The following is a 13,354-nucleotide window of genomic DNA, read 5'->3' as shown; positions in this document are numbered from 1 at the left end:
CACTCCTAGGCAACGGAACGAGGACACACCACCCATCAAGTTGCCGCTCGCAGCCTACCTGACGATGCAGCTAAGGATCCATCATCTACCCCGAGCATGCCAGTGCGCAATTAGCGTCACTTCATCTCAACTCAGACGGTCGGTCCGATCTTCAAGATGTCTGACGACGAGAGTATGTACGATGAATCCAGACACGAAGATGCGCCTAGCCGTGCAGACTTTGAGAAACAGTTAGACAAGGAGTACCCCAACCGCCCTCGCAACCATGGCAAGACTCTTCCGTTTCACACCCTCTTCGAGGACCTCTTCAATCCTTTGATTGACAACAGGCAGAAGAAGCCAACAGCAGCCATTGTCAACCGCAGAAAAGTAGGTCCAGATGGCCACTCCAATCTCTCTCCATCTGAGAGGCGGCGCGCAATCATTGAACGATACATTGCTCGGTGGCGTAAGGAGGTCGGCCCTGACTTCTTCCCAGCCTTCCGTCTTATCATCCCAGACAAAGACCGTGAACGTGGCGTATACGGGCTTAAAGAGAAGATCATCGCCAAACTACTTATCAAGATCATGAAGATCGACAAGAACTCCGAAGACGGATACAGTCTGTTGAACTGGAAACAGCCTGGTCAGACGGCCGCGTCGCGCATGGCGGGAGATTTCGCAGGTCGCTGCTATGAAGCCCTTTCAAAGCGACCCATGAGGGTCGAAGTTGGAGACATGACCATTGGAGAAGTCAATGAGCTCTTGGATAAGTTGTCAGGAGCTCCAAGAGAGGAGAACCAGCTTCCGATCTTGGCCGAGTTTTACAAGCGCATGAATGCGGAAGAGCTGATGTGGTTGATTCGTGTGATTCTGAAACAGATGAAAGTGGGTGCTACCGAGAAGACCTTTTTCCACCTCTGGCACCCTGACGCAGAGAGTCTCTTCAACGTTTCCAGCAACCTACGAAGAGTGTGCTGGGAACTGTACAGCCCCGAAGTCCGTCTCCAAGACGAAGAGGCTGGAGTCGCCCTGATGCAGTGTTTCCAGCCTATGCTAGCCCAATTCAAGCAAGAATCTCTCAATAAGGTCGTCGAGGCTCTGAGGCCAACCCCCGATGACCCCGAGTTCTGGATTGAGGAGAAACTAGACGGTGAACGCATACAGATGCATATGGTCACCGACGACACCCAGCCAGGCGGGAGACGCTTCCGATTCTGGTCCCGAAAAGCCAAAGACTACACCTATCTGTACGGCGACGGTTTTCACGACCCAAACGGCGCGCTCACTCCGCACATCAAAGATTGTTTCGCAGACGGGGTAGAGAACATCATCCTCGATGGGGAAATGATAACGTGGGACCCCAATGAAAAAGCATTGGTGCCTTTCGGAACGCTAAAGACTGCCGCACTGGCGGAACAACGCAATCCTTTCGGCCAAGGCCACCGACCTGTTTTCCGAATCTTCGACATACTTTTGCTGAACGATCAGCCTCTGAGTCGTTATACCCTGCGAGATCGCCGCAAAGCGTTGGCTGCCAGCGTAAAAAGTCTACCCGAACGCTTCGAAATCCATGAATACACTGTGGCAACAAAAGTGGAAGATATTGAAGACCTTCTTCGGAAGGTCGTGGCTGAGGCTTCCGAGGGTTTGGTCCTCAAGAACCCAAGATCCATGTATCGTCTAGATGACCGTTCAGGCGACTGGCAGAAAGTCAAGCCAGAGTACATGGATGGATTTGGAGAGGAGCTTGACTGTCTTATCATTGGCGGCTTTTATGGTTCGGGGAGACGTGGCGGAAACCTATCTAGCTTTCTTTGCGGCCTGCGTGCCTCAGGCCAGGCTGTGCAACGAGTGACCCAGTCTCAAAGTCAGAGCCAAAGCCATAGTCAACGACGTCAACAAAAGTCCCTCAGTCAAAGCCAAAGCCAGGATCAAGCCGCGCAGCGGCAGCAGACTCAATCTCAGGCCCAAGCTGAAGGAGGTGAATTGTCCGAAACCAAGGGCCCGACCGAGAATTTTATTTCCTTCTTCAAGGTTGGTGGTGGCATGACGGCCAACGATTACGCGACTATCCGCCACGCCACAGACGGGAAATGGCATCCCTGGGATTCCCGTCGGCCGGCTGCAAAAGACTATATCGACCTGGGAAACTTGAGCTTGCTTAAGGAGAGACCAGATATGTGGATCAAACCTTCCGACTCACTCGTTGTGCAGGTGAAAGCTGCACAAGTCACAATCAGCGAAGACTATGGTTTTGGGAAGACATTGCGGTTTCCTCGCTTCATGAGACTCAGAAGGGACAAAGATTGGAAGACCGCCCTCTCTGTCAATGAGTTTGAAGATCTACAAATCAAAGCCGAGCATGAGGAGAAGGAGAAAGCGATGAAAGTTGACCAGCAGCGCAAGGAGAAACGCAAGGGCCGCGCTGGCGGATATGCGAGTAGGAAGAAACCGCTCACGGTGGCCGGATACAATGCCAGAGATGTGAACAATGTCAAGTTGCCGGAGGGACCGAGGGGAACCGTCTTCGAAGGATTGACTTTCTATATCATGACGGAATCCGCTCTGCCTGGGGATCGAAAAAAGTCGAAACTCGAGCTGGAAGCCCTGGTCAAGGCGAATGGCGGCAAAATCGTGCAAACAGCAGCTCCAACCTCTGAAGATCAGGAAACTGTGGTGTGCATCGCTTCCCGCAGAACTGTCAAAGTGGCATCTCTGGAGAAGCGCGGTGAAAAGGAAATCGTCAAGCCGATGTGGATCTTTGACTGCATTGACCAAGCGAAGCGGGACTTCGCTAGAGGATATGCGGAAGAGATGGTCGTTCCCTTGGAGCCTGAACGGCACCTCTATTTCATCCCGGACAACATGAGAGAGCTGTTCGAGGATAACGTGGACGAGTATGGGGATAGCTTTGCGAGGGATGTAAGTGAGGAGGAGCTGAAAGAGATTATGACCAAGATGGGCATTGTCGACATTGAAGAAGAGGAAGGAGAGAGAATTCCAGACCTCTTCGGCGACGAGTTCCTCAATATGAAGGGGTTCATGTTACACGGGCTGGTACTCTTCTTCGATCAGCCCATTCCCGCGGCGCAGAAGGCAACAGCACCATTGTCGAGCTCGAACTCGAAGACCACCTCGAAGACCGCAGCGGTGACGGCAACTTACTGTACCCAAGCGCTTGCCCAGTTCGCGGGTGCCCACCTCCTCTCACCCACGTACACCGCCCTTTCGTCGGTGCCCTCCAACCTTCGATCGACGATCACCCATATCATCGCCGACCCTGCTTCAGATCTCGGAGGCTTGAGGAGACAGGTCTCGCGGTGGGGGACGAGGAAAATCCCACGAATCGTGACCCGCGAGTGGATTGATATTTGTTGGAAAGAGGGAACGAGAGTTGACGAGGAGGCATACATCGCCAGATGAGAAGACCAACTTTTCCCCGAGAAGGGACAACACCCCACGGCGCATAAGGAGACGTCGACCCATGCAGTCCCTCTCCTCTCCTCTCCAGTCCAGTCCTGGCATGCTCATGTTGGCCATCCAAACTCTTGGCGCCACTCGTCTGGAAATCTCGACAAACGAGTCACGATGGAGCCGGCTTGTTCTGACTAGATACATAGATACCTACCTACCTACCTACCTACCTAGATACTATGTCCGTACCCAGGGGCACCAGGAGACAAGAGTCCTCGCCACACCACACCTCACCACCCAACACCACGAAATGTACTCGGTAGACGGGGGCTGCTTCCGCTGGCTCATAGACTCAAAGGATGAGGTACACGGGAGTATATGGTACACAAAGTACTAGGAAACCTCAGGGAGTTGTTCCCCCTCCATGCCCTCGGCAGTCGGGGATCCTAAAACATGCCGTGAACGTAGTATTGAATATCCAGCCATCTCAAGGCATGTATTCCGTACAAATACCTATCGCGAAACAGCGCTCAGACTACTTTTCCATAGAGACAACTTCCTTTCGTCACGGGTCCCTCACAAGGTCCGAGTCGTATCTGAAGCCCAACAATCCTTGTTTCGTTGTACAGGAAAAAGATCAATGCTGATGTATTGTACAGTTTCTTTTGTCCTCCCCAAAGGGATTCGACCGGGCTCGCTTCACTTCATGCATTCATCCAGTAGCCGGTATTCATCGCTTGCAGTCATCATTCGTCATGGTGGTCCTTTGGGGACCGGGTCCGTGTCCCTTCCCTGTCAATTCTATGCTCCAGGCCGCCGTCACCTAGGTAAAAACAGCAATCTCCGAACGAACCATCCATCTGTAAGGTGTTACAAATCTTCGATTGACCAACTCCTCCACCTTTCCCTCGCGTCTATCATTCTTCCCTTCCCTTTTACAGCCTTCTTCCCGTCCAGGTCACCCGACTCCTTGTCTTTGCTCTTCGACGTCTCATCAACAGGCGGCAACCATAACTTTGCATGGCCCACGGCATCGTCGCTCAATTTTCCACTCTTGCGCATGTTCATCTCACACACAAAAACTCGTAAGAAATCTCGATTCTCTCGAGGCTCGCGTGATCGCGGCTGACCTTCTTCTATGCCATTCTCGGGATCGGCCCACAACGTCTGGGCGGCACGGTACTTGTTGCTCGGAGTGCCGTCAGGTTCGAGCCAAGTTGGCGGGCTAGAGGCGTGCGCGGTGCGGATCGTCGAGGGAATGCATGTTGCAAGCTGGACGACAGGGGGGAGTTGGGAGACGACACTCTTGGAAGCCAGAAATGGGGCAGCTTCGTTGGCAGGAGGGGCAAGCGATCTCTGACTTCGGTATTTCTTCTTGATTTTGAGTTTTGGTCGCGTGTCCAAACCAGATGATGAAGGTGCAATGGGCTTTTCGTCGACCCAGAAATGCAATTGGGCGGGGGAGTCAGGCGGGACGAATGTACGTGGGTTCAGATACCTTCTGAGTGCTGCCGAGGGTGGTTCGTCTGATGGCGGAGGTCGTCGGTCGTCGGTGAGGGAGGGCCTGAATTCGAAGACAGATCTTGTAAGGAGCTCGTCTGGTTGCATCGGCGGCGGGTAGCTTGCCAAATCAGATACGGTTTGAGCAGCAGACTTGAGCGCTTTGAGAGATGCCGTCAGACTCGACTTGAACGAACTTTGTCTTTTATCAGGGATGATTGGCCTTCGTCTCATCCTGGCCGGTGGTGAAATGATAAGTTCGGGCGTCGACGCTCCACTAAAATTCTCATCCTCGTCCTTGGGCAGGAGGGGATGCTCGTTGCTGCAATCCTCTGAACTGGCCATTTGCCGCAACCGCTGATCAGAAGGAGACCTGATGGTTGCGGGAGAAAGACTGCTAAAGTCGTCTGGTGAAGATAGAGAAGGCATCGATTCGGTCGAGAGTGATCTCGCGGACAGGATCCCCGGGTCGAGGCTCTCACTCCCCACAATCATTTGGCCCTCGACGAGGCCGTCAATATTTCCAAACAGTCCTTCAAATTGTGGGTTTGTCCAACTCCCTGATGGACTCGCATCAGTGCTAGGCAGTACATCATCCCTCAAGAGTTTACTAAAATCTGCGACGTAATCACAGTTTGGCAGGCGTTGGCTCGATCTTTGCTTGGGCTTTCGTCGAACCGGAATAGTAGTCGAGGTCAAGACCTCGTGGGCTGATTGTTTCCTCCTTGGAATTTCCAGTGACTGAGAACCGGCAATTCCGGGCGAGAGATGTCTTGACGACTGGGAGGAGCTGACTGGCTGTCGAGGTATGATGTGAGTCCGTGTCTCCGTTGTCCGCGAAGGTATCCTGACGGGGTCTGAGGAGGGTCTGAGGGGAGAATCGGCTGGCTCTTGAGAAAGAACTTGGGTGAGAGCTGAACGGGTAGGAGGTGGTCGAGGGGCGGTGTCTCGCGGCTGCCTTCGGGATGATAACCTGTCCTTCTCTTTCTCATTGAAGTCGATGGTTTGTTGCCTCTGTGCCAGTGGGTTGTGGGCGAAAGCCCTAGGGACCATCATCATGGCGATGTCCGCAGGATGGTCTACGGGGGAGAGACCTGGAGGAGTAGATATTTGTTGATTAGGAATATCGGCGGACGAGAGAATCGGATCCGGGGGGCATGCCGGAGCAGCCTAGAGCAGAGGGTGGATCGAATAAGGCTGAATCAGGGGTTTCTGTAGAGAGGCAGCTGGGAGTGAAGCAACTGAGATAGCAATAATAGAGGGAACAATAGATCAGAGGAAGACGCAGCGGATGGCATGATGATGCAGCCCTGTTACGGAGCACCGTCTGGGGATTTTGGAGGGGGGGAGATGGTTTCAGCGAATGAATACCCCGTGGATATGATGGGTTGATGTTTGGACTGTTGCAGCTGGTGAGAGAGAAGTGAAGGTCGTGTGCTGGCTGAAGATAAGAGACGAACGGCGATATCAAGCGAGGGCGATTGGTTGGAGATGGGCAGCCCTTCCGGAACTAGCCTGCAGCCGTAAGCGTAACCAGCAGAGCGCGAGCACCACCCCCAAGGCGCCTGGGAGGACTCGTACTGTGCAGCTGGGATTGGAAATGGGAGCCTTTGGGTCGTGGGATGATGGATGATCGGAAGAGATGATGACGATAGGAGCCACCTGGAGCCACACAATGCCCCTGGGGCCACATCAGCCACTCGGAAGCACCAGGGTGAGCGTGGTCTAGGGGACCTAGGGCCATTTCAGGGGTGGTGAAGGGTGCTTCCGGCTGGCTGGGGCCCAGTTTAAGGCTGCAATTAGCGGCCAGACGCCTGCAACGGAAAACCACGCGGCCTCTGGCACCACTCTTCCGGGCACAATGCCACCTGGCGACCTGGAGACCTGGCACCTGGAGCAAAAGCAAGCCCACACCCACGCTGTGGTGCCGGGGAATACTGATGCCTGCGTGGCTCTGCGAACTTCCTTCTCCTCTCTTTCAGGTCGGCCAGGGTCCTTGTTTCTCACCTGCCTTTCCAGGCAACAACATCCCAGAGCTAATGTTCATTTCCTCCTTATACCATGTTATTATTCATCCAAAACTTTGCATCGCATCGAGAAAAAGAAGGCCCTTCAGCTCTGATGGTGGACAAGGCCGTCGCTAAGTTTTGCCCACTTGTCCGTCCGTCAAGATCCTGATCCGTCGCTCACTTCTCTCCATCCATTACTTGATAGATGTTACGAGAGAGAAAAGGAAAAAAAACCGAGAATTTCTCGCTCCCCTGCTGCTCGCCTTTCTTTTCCGTCGAGTAACAATATCCACACCACCTCTCGAGCCCTATTTGTCCCCCCTGCCGATGCGCTCAGGGCCGACGAATGTGACTTCATGGGCTCCAGCGAACGGAACAATGGATCCGTCGTCGAACACAGACGATTGGCCTCAGGAATTCCTCTTGGCTAATAGTCGCTTCTTGTGGCAGTGGCCAGACACTGAGAATTTTACCACCAGGCACCTCAGGCACCGCAGGGAAAGAAAAAAGATCTGATACTTGTCCCCTCACAAGAGGAGGAGGAAGAAGCTCTCGGAGACCACCGTCTCATGAGTCCACAATGACATTTTGCGGTTTTGTGCCATGATCTCATTTTATGTTGTACCAAGAATCCACCAGCAAGCGTTACAGCCATCTACATCCTTCGACTGTTCCATGTCTCACTCTCTCGGCACTCCCGCCGTATAGGCCAGATCGTGCCAGAGCACCAACCCAGATCCGATTTTCTTTTTCCCCTCGCCGACTTACTTGCCAGCATCGCGGATCCACTTCGCTGCCCTGGCCTTGACTTCCTCGACCCGCCGTTCATCTCCTTCCTTCTCCTCGAACTCCATCCACCGTTTGAAGAAGTATTTGGCCTGCTTGGGTTTCAACTTGCCACCAAATATTCGCTCAAACAACCCTCGTACCTGTTCCTTATTCTCCTCTCCCAGCTTGAGCTCCAGGTCGAGAAGCACGTTGAACAAATCCACCCTCTTGGGGAACGAACTGATCAACCCTTCAAAGATCGTCCGTCCCCGCTCAGCTAGCCCGTGGGACGATTTGAACTCGAGCTGAGCGAATTTCAAGGTAACGTCAAAGTGCGTGAATCGAGGCAGAGTCTGAAGAGCTCGCGGAAGAAGTGCTCGCCCTTTCTCCGCGTTGCTCATCGTATCGAATAAGAAATGCGCATAATTAACCCACATTTTGGGGTCCTGCGTGAACTTCTTCAACATGCGTTGGAACATGTCGTCCGCCTTGTCATGTTTTCCCGATTGAATGTAGATGCTGGTCAATCGCGAGTAGATCTCTTGCGGATCATTATACTCGCATGCCCGTTTGAACATGGCCTCGATGCTTTCGTCATCACCATAGGCGTTTTCTAGGTTGAGCAGTGCCACCCAGACATTGAGTTTTTCTTCATCTTGACCTAGGCCGATGGCTTTCAAGGCCCGCTCGCCGATTTGCCGTGCCTGATCAGCGTCGCCTAGGTCAAGGTGGAAGGCCATGTATTGGAGCCAGAGCAGAGATGAATCAGGTTCGCCCAAGAGTAACCGCTCGAAGTCGTCCACCGATTGAGGTCCATTTACGTCCAGATCTGCTGTTCGGTCGACCTGGATTTGTGCTCGCTTCTTCCTCTTCTTGGGTGCTTTGGCTGAGTCTTCGGCTTCCGAGTCCGATGCTTCAGCCGCCCGCTTGTTTCGCGCGGGTTCGGAAATGCCGTACCAGTCGAAACCCCCGACGGAGAGACCTTTGCTGTCGGTCGGCTTCGTGGCATCCCGGAGGACGTCGCTGCCTTTTTGGTGGTCTTCTGACTCCTGAGCCTCGTCTTCAAGCCTCTCGTCAGTGTCCTCTGAATTTCCTTCCGAATCTTGCTCGTCCTCATCTTGGGACAGTGCTTCCTCGTCGTCTTCGGAGCTTTCTGGTTCCTGGTCGAGATGCGCACCACCTTCCTCAGCTTCATCCTCAGATGGAGAATCGCTTTCTGCATCTTCTGTGGCATCACCAAAATATGAAGCTTTCATGCCAAAATTGATGCGGCGTTTCGCAGTATCGATCTTCAACACCTTGGCCTTGACCTTGTCCCCCTCACTGAACAGCTTGCCGACATCCTCGACTCGTTGTTCGGCGATCTCACTATGGTGGCAGAGCCCACGCACGTTCTCGGAATTGTCGATGAGAATGAAAACTCCAAAGGACTCAACCTTGACGACTCTGGCAGTCACAACGTCTCCCACTTTCAAGTCATTGAAGGTGAGAGGCGCTTTGTAGTCGGGTTTTAGTGCCGACTCCTTCAAGCTAATCTGGATGTGACCGGAATCCCTGTCAACCATAATGACCCTCCCTCTCACAAGCTGATCGCGCTGAAAGTGATCCTTCCACTCCTTCAGATAGCTGTCCGACAGGTTGCTAACCCGAACAAATGCCGTGATGCCATGACCCAATGTCACAAAGACTCCTTTGTCGGCCACGTTACTGATGAATCCACGGACGATATCATTGACAGCTAATTGTTCGAGTGAATTGATCTCTCGGTCGGTAACAGTCATTGACGAGCTGAGGACTTTGGAAGGCCGGGTTGACAGATTGACCCTCTTGTTGGGAGCATCCACCTTGACCACGCAGACCCGAAGGACATCATTCTTCTGGTACTTTGCGGGGTTTGCTTCAGCGTAGTCGTCCGCCATGTCAATCAACTCAACAACACCAACCACCTGCTCACTAAGCTGGACGATGACATTGTGGTCGGTAACCTTCGTCACCCGCCCAGGGAGTACCAGCCCCGTCGAGATATTCGCAAACGTTAGAGAGCTGGCCGTCCCGTCGGGGCGTCCGGTTAGATCCAAATGTCCCTTCTCGGCGTCCACATTGAGGACTCGGACCCGTAGAGCAGAGCCTAAGGGCAAGTTACGAGGCAAATTGGCAGCAAGTGACAGATCGGAGAAGATGTCGATGGCACGAATTCTTCCGCGAATTGTGGGTGAAATATTGACCCACACACAATCGTCGGAGATGTTGTTGACGAAGGCAAGCCATGATGATCCCATTGTCATGTCCTGCAGCGTCAATCGGGCTTGCTCTGGACCCGAGACTGAGCTTGGCTTGCAGGTGAGCTCAAATACCGTGTTCTTTCCTTTCCGATGTGTGAGCGGTAGAAATCTGTGGTTTCTCGTGTCATGCGCCCCGAGAACTTGGACAAGGAGTTCTTGCTTTTGAGAGAATTGCCTCAGTGGCTTCGTCCGGTCTTTGATGTCCTTCCAATCGTCGAATACTTCCGAAACGTCGATGCGCCCTTGCACGTCTTTGGCCAATTCAACATTGATTTGTGTCTCTTTGACCGAGACGACCCTCGCTTTTGTGACTTTTCCGACCGATAGATCCTTGACGGTTTCAAGGGTCGCATCTACCGGGTTGATGAGCCTGGGGAAATCCGTAGAAGCATCGGGTCTGCTCGATATGTCGGTATCAGCAGGGGGAGCCTCTCTCATCGTCAGCCAAAAGCGAGGCGTGGCACCCCTGTAATCAATGGAGAGAACTCTACCCGTGATAGGTTGTAATTTGGCCATCCCAAAGTCCGGCTCGCTTTCAACCTCGACAGGTACTTGAGCTTTGGGAATTAGCCCAGTTATGCCAGCAGCGAAGCCCGCAAATACGCCATCTTCTGTGATATTCTTCACGAAGCCTGTCACAACCACATTGGGCTGAAGCTGCTCGTAGCTTCGGAGCAGAGTGCCACCCTGCGCAGCTTGTACCAAACTCTGTTTGTTAGAGACCAAGACCAATCTCCTCTTTGCCAGGACCTGTAAGATGAGCACATTTTCCAGTTTTTGGCCGACTCGGACTTTGCTGAGTGCAGATTCTCGCTTCTTGAGAGAGCCATCGGCCATGTGATCGAGAGTCAATCGCGCAATAGCGTCGGATCCCTCCAAGCGCAGCAAAACGTCGTTTTGAGATTTTTCGAATATGGTACCGTTGGTAAGAGTGCCCGGTTGCAGCGCCGCAAGGGTGCTTTCGATCGACGCGTTCGGCGAATTGGTATCTCTGCAAGACACGGTCAAGCGCTTTTCCGAAGCGTTGACGCTGATTGCGTTCACTGACACGACCTGACCGACTCGAAAATGCTCCGTGGCATCTTTGATATATGCTTCGCTCATTTCCGACACGGGGAGGAATCCTCTGACTGGGCCATAGAACCGGACAACTGCACCAAGGCGGTCGACCTTGGTCAACGTTCCTACTGTGGAATCTCCGGTCTCGATATCTTCGAAACGTAGCCATGGTTTCTGGTCATTGTTCACTAGAGCTTTCTTGAGAGTCAGTCTCAAACGGCGCCGGATCGGGTCAGTGGACAAGACTCGAGCAGTGACGGATTGGCCCTCTCTGAATTTCTTCTCTGGGTGCTTCAAATCAACGTCGGACATGTGTATTTGGGGCACGAGACCGATCAGGCCTTCCCCTAGGGTGACCAACAAGCCTTGAACTCCGCTTGGACCGACCAGCAGCTTCTCAATTGTTCCTTGGACGACCGCTCCAAGAGGCACGTCGTCGAATCTGAGGAACGGTCGTTCAATCACGCTCTTCTGAGCAGACAGAATGTAAAGGTTGTCCACGGGGTTGTATTCAAGAACTCGAACCTTGTGTTCGGATCCAAGCTTAAACGGTCCGCTGGTTTCCGAGACAGTGTCAAGCTTCTTGTCTGAGAGACGAGATACGTGGACAAAGCCTCTATCGCTCTGGTTTAACCGCAGATAAACGCCCAGCCCTGGTTCAACTCGAATGACTGACGCTGATTCGATGGTGGAAGACAGCGCCAACTTTCCTGTTTCCTCGTCGCCGGCCTCACTGGTGTCATTCAAATCGACAAGATTGTCTAGAACAGAGAACCCTAGCTTCTTCACATCTGAAAGCGGAAAATTGCAGATTATTCGACCCGTAATCTTTTTGCCGACCTCGTATTTAGCAAGAAACGCTTGTCGATCCTTGAATGAGCCCGAATGAACAATGTCGGCCGTGACATCTAACATGCCCATGAGCTTGCCGGATATCCCAGCGTCTGTAACGTTGTTGATCAAAATCTCTGCCTTTGTGCCAGGAAGGAAAGTATCCACAGACGGTGCAGACTTCAAGGTAGGCGTTTTGAAGAGGTCTGCTGACAGCTTTACCACTTTGTTGTTGGAGCTCATTTCGAGGACGTGGCACAATAGAACAGCGCCGACTTTGATGGTTGGGAAAGACGTTCCACTGGGTAGCTGTTTTCTGGGGATAAACCCGCGCACTTTGCCGTCTTCTAGTGCCAGATCAACCACTAAGCCATGGTCTTCGATACTGCTCACAGAAACTTGAACAACGGCGCCAGCGACAAGATTCGACCGATCCAAGCCTACATTGGTCATCGCAGGCTCGACAGACAACTCGATTCGTTTTCGCGCAGGAGATTTCGACCCAATCCTATCTTGCTCCGTGGAGGTCACTGCGACCCGCAAGTACTGTTGAACATGAAAATAACCTGACAAAGCGATATCTCGCTCTTCATCTCGGCCACTTTCACTGTCGGTGTGCTCTTCATCATCCTGAGAGAGAAGGCCTTGGATTTTCTCACTCAGTTGCGGCGAGATAGCAGTCAGAGGCACGTAACCCACCAGGTTGTTCGGCAGGGCCACGGTCAGCGCTCTTGGGCTTATAGCTGTGATCTGACCCAATATGACGGAGCCTGTCGTTATCCGTTTATAACTGAGCCCTCCAATCTGAACCTCTGAGTTTGTACCAGACGCTGAGGTCGCCGACTGTTTCTTATCTTTGTGCCGTCGTCTTTCCCGTTTCTTCGCTGACAATTTCTCTCCAGAGCTGCCGTCCTCGTCTGTTCCGACGTCCGCCGTTGCGTCCCGGTCTGCAAACAGGTCCTGTGAATGCTTATGTTCCGTGTCTGCATCTCGAGCAACCTTTGCTCGAATTTGTTTCCGTTCAAGCGGAGTCAGCAAACTCGCACCACCTCGAGGAAAGGCAGGCTGTTCTTTGGTGAGGACGGAGACTGGCTTCGGTTTTGGAGTTCTCGTCTGTTCTTGTTCCGCAGTCGCTGTTCCGCTCTGGGAATTGGACCTGGGCCGTTTATTTGGTTGTTTTGTCGCTGCATCCTCGGATTTCCGCTTTGCAGAAACCATCTTGATCGTTGAGACACAGGGGCCTCAGGACATCACTACCAAGGGATGTCCACGTCCAGAGGGGATTGAATTGGCCCTGGAATGTGGTCTTTGCGTGCTGGCCGAGCTGTGTGTGACCATGGGGAAATTTTTTTGGGCCGCCAGAACGCAGTCTGTGAAGAGATTCGATTCCACCAATCAAACCCTTGGATCAGGTAGTGCGGAGAAATTTTCTCCGATGGGTGTTCGGCTGACCTTCCAATCGCGTATCAATTTGAGACGCGCTGGGCGTTGGTCGCTACGCGTCGCGAG

The 13,354-nt window shown here is 52.9% G+C and overlaps 3 protein-coding genes across 3 annotated transcripts; 1 reads left to right on the top strand and 2 right to left on the bottom strand.

Annotated features, from left to right (window-relative positions):
* Positions 1-29: 29 nt before the first annotated feature.
* Positions 30-4,004, top strand: PV07_00409 (uncharacterized protein). Its single transcript, XM_016386858.1, has one exon. The coding sequence runs from the start codon at positions 157-159 to the stop codon at positions 3,403-3,405; it is 3,249 nt and encodes a 1,082-aa protein (XP_016253786.1). The 5' UTR covers positions 30-156; the 3' UTR covers positions 3,406-4,004.
* Positions 3,803-6,484, bottom strand: PV07_00408 (uncharacterized protein). The gene has a single exon (XM_016386857.1). The coding sequence runs from the start codon at positions 5,953-5,955 to the stop codon at positions 4,267-4,269; it is 1,689 nt and encodes a 562-aa protein (XP_016253785.1). The 5' UTR covers positions 5,956-6,484; the 3' UTR covers positions 3,803-4,266.
* A 151-nt stretch (positions 6,485-6,635) lies between these two features.
* Positions 6,636-13,193, bottom strand: PV07_00407 (uncharacterized protein). Its single transcript, XM_016386856.1, has one exon. The coding sequence runs from the start codon at positions 13,061-13,063 to the stop codon at positions 7,670-7,672; it is 5,394 nt and encodes a 1,797-aa protein (XP_016253784.1). The 5' UTR covers positions 13,064-13,193; the 3' UTR covers positions 6,636-7,669.
* Between the last annotated feature and the right edge of the window lie 161 nt (positions 13,194-13,354).

This window comes from Cladophialophora immunda (assembly GCF_000835495.1).
Source record: "Cladophialophora immunda strain CBS 83496 unplaced genomic scaffold supercont1.1, whole genome shotgun sequence".
Taxonomy (NCBI): Eukaryota; Fungi; Ascomycota; class Eurotiomycetes; order Chaetothyriales; family Herpotrichiellaceae; genus Cladophialophora; species Cladophialophora immunda.
Note: the sequence above shows the minus strand (reverse complement) of the source record. Positions and strands in the feature narration are given on the sequence as shown.

Excerpts from the sequence above, each read along its gene's own strand:
- PV07_00409 (XM_016386858.1), top strand. The coding sequence starts at position 157 with ATGTCTGACGACGAGAGTATGTACGATGAATCCAGACACGAAGATGCG.
- PV07_00408 (XM_016386857.1), bottom strand. The coding sequence starts at position 5,955 with ATGATGATGGTCCCTAGGGCTTTCGCCCACAACCCACTGGCACAGAGG.
- PV07_00407 (XM_016386856.1), bottom strand. The coding sequence starts at position 13,063 with ATGGTTTCTGCAAAGCGGAAATCCGAGGATGCAGCGACAAAACAACCA.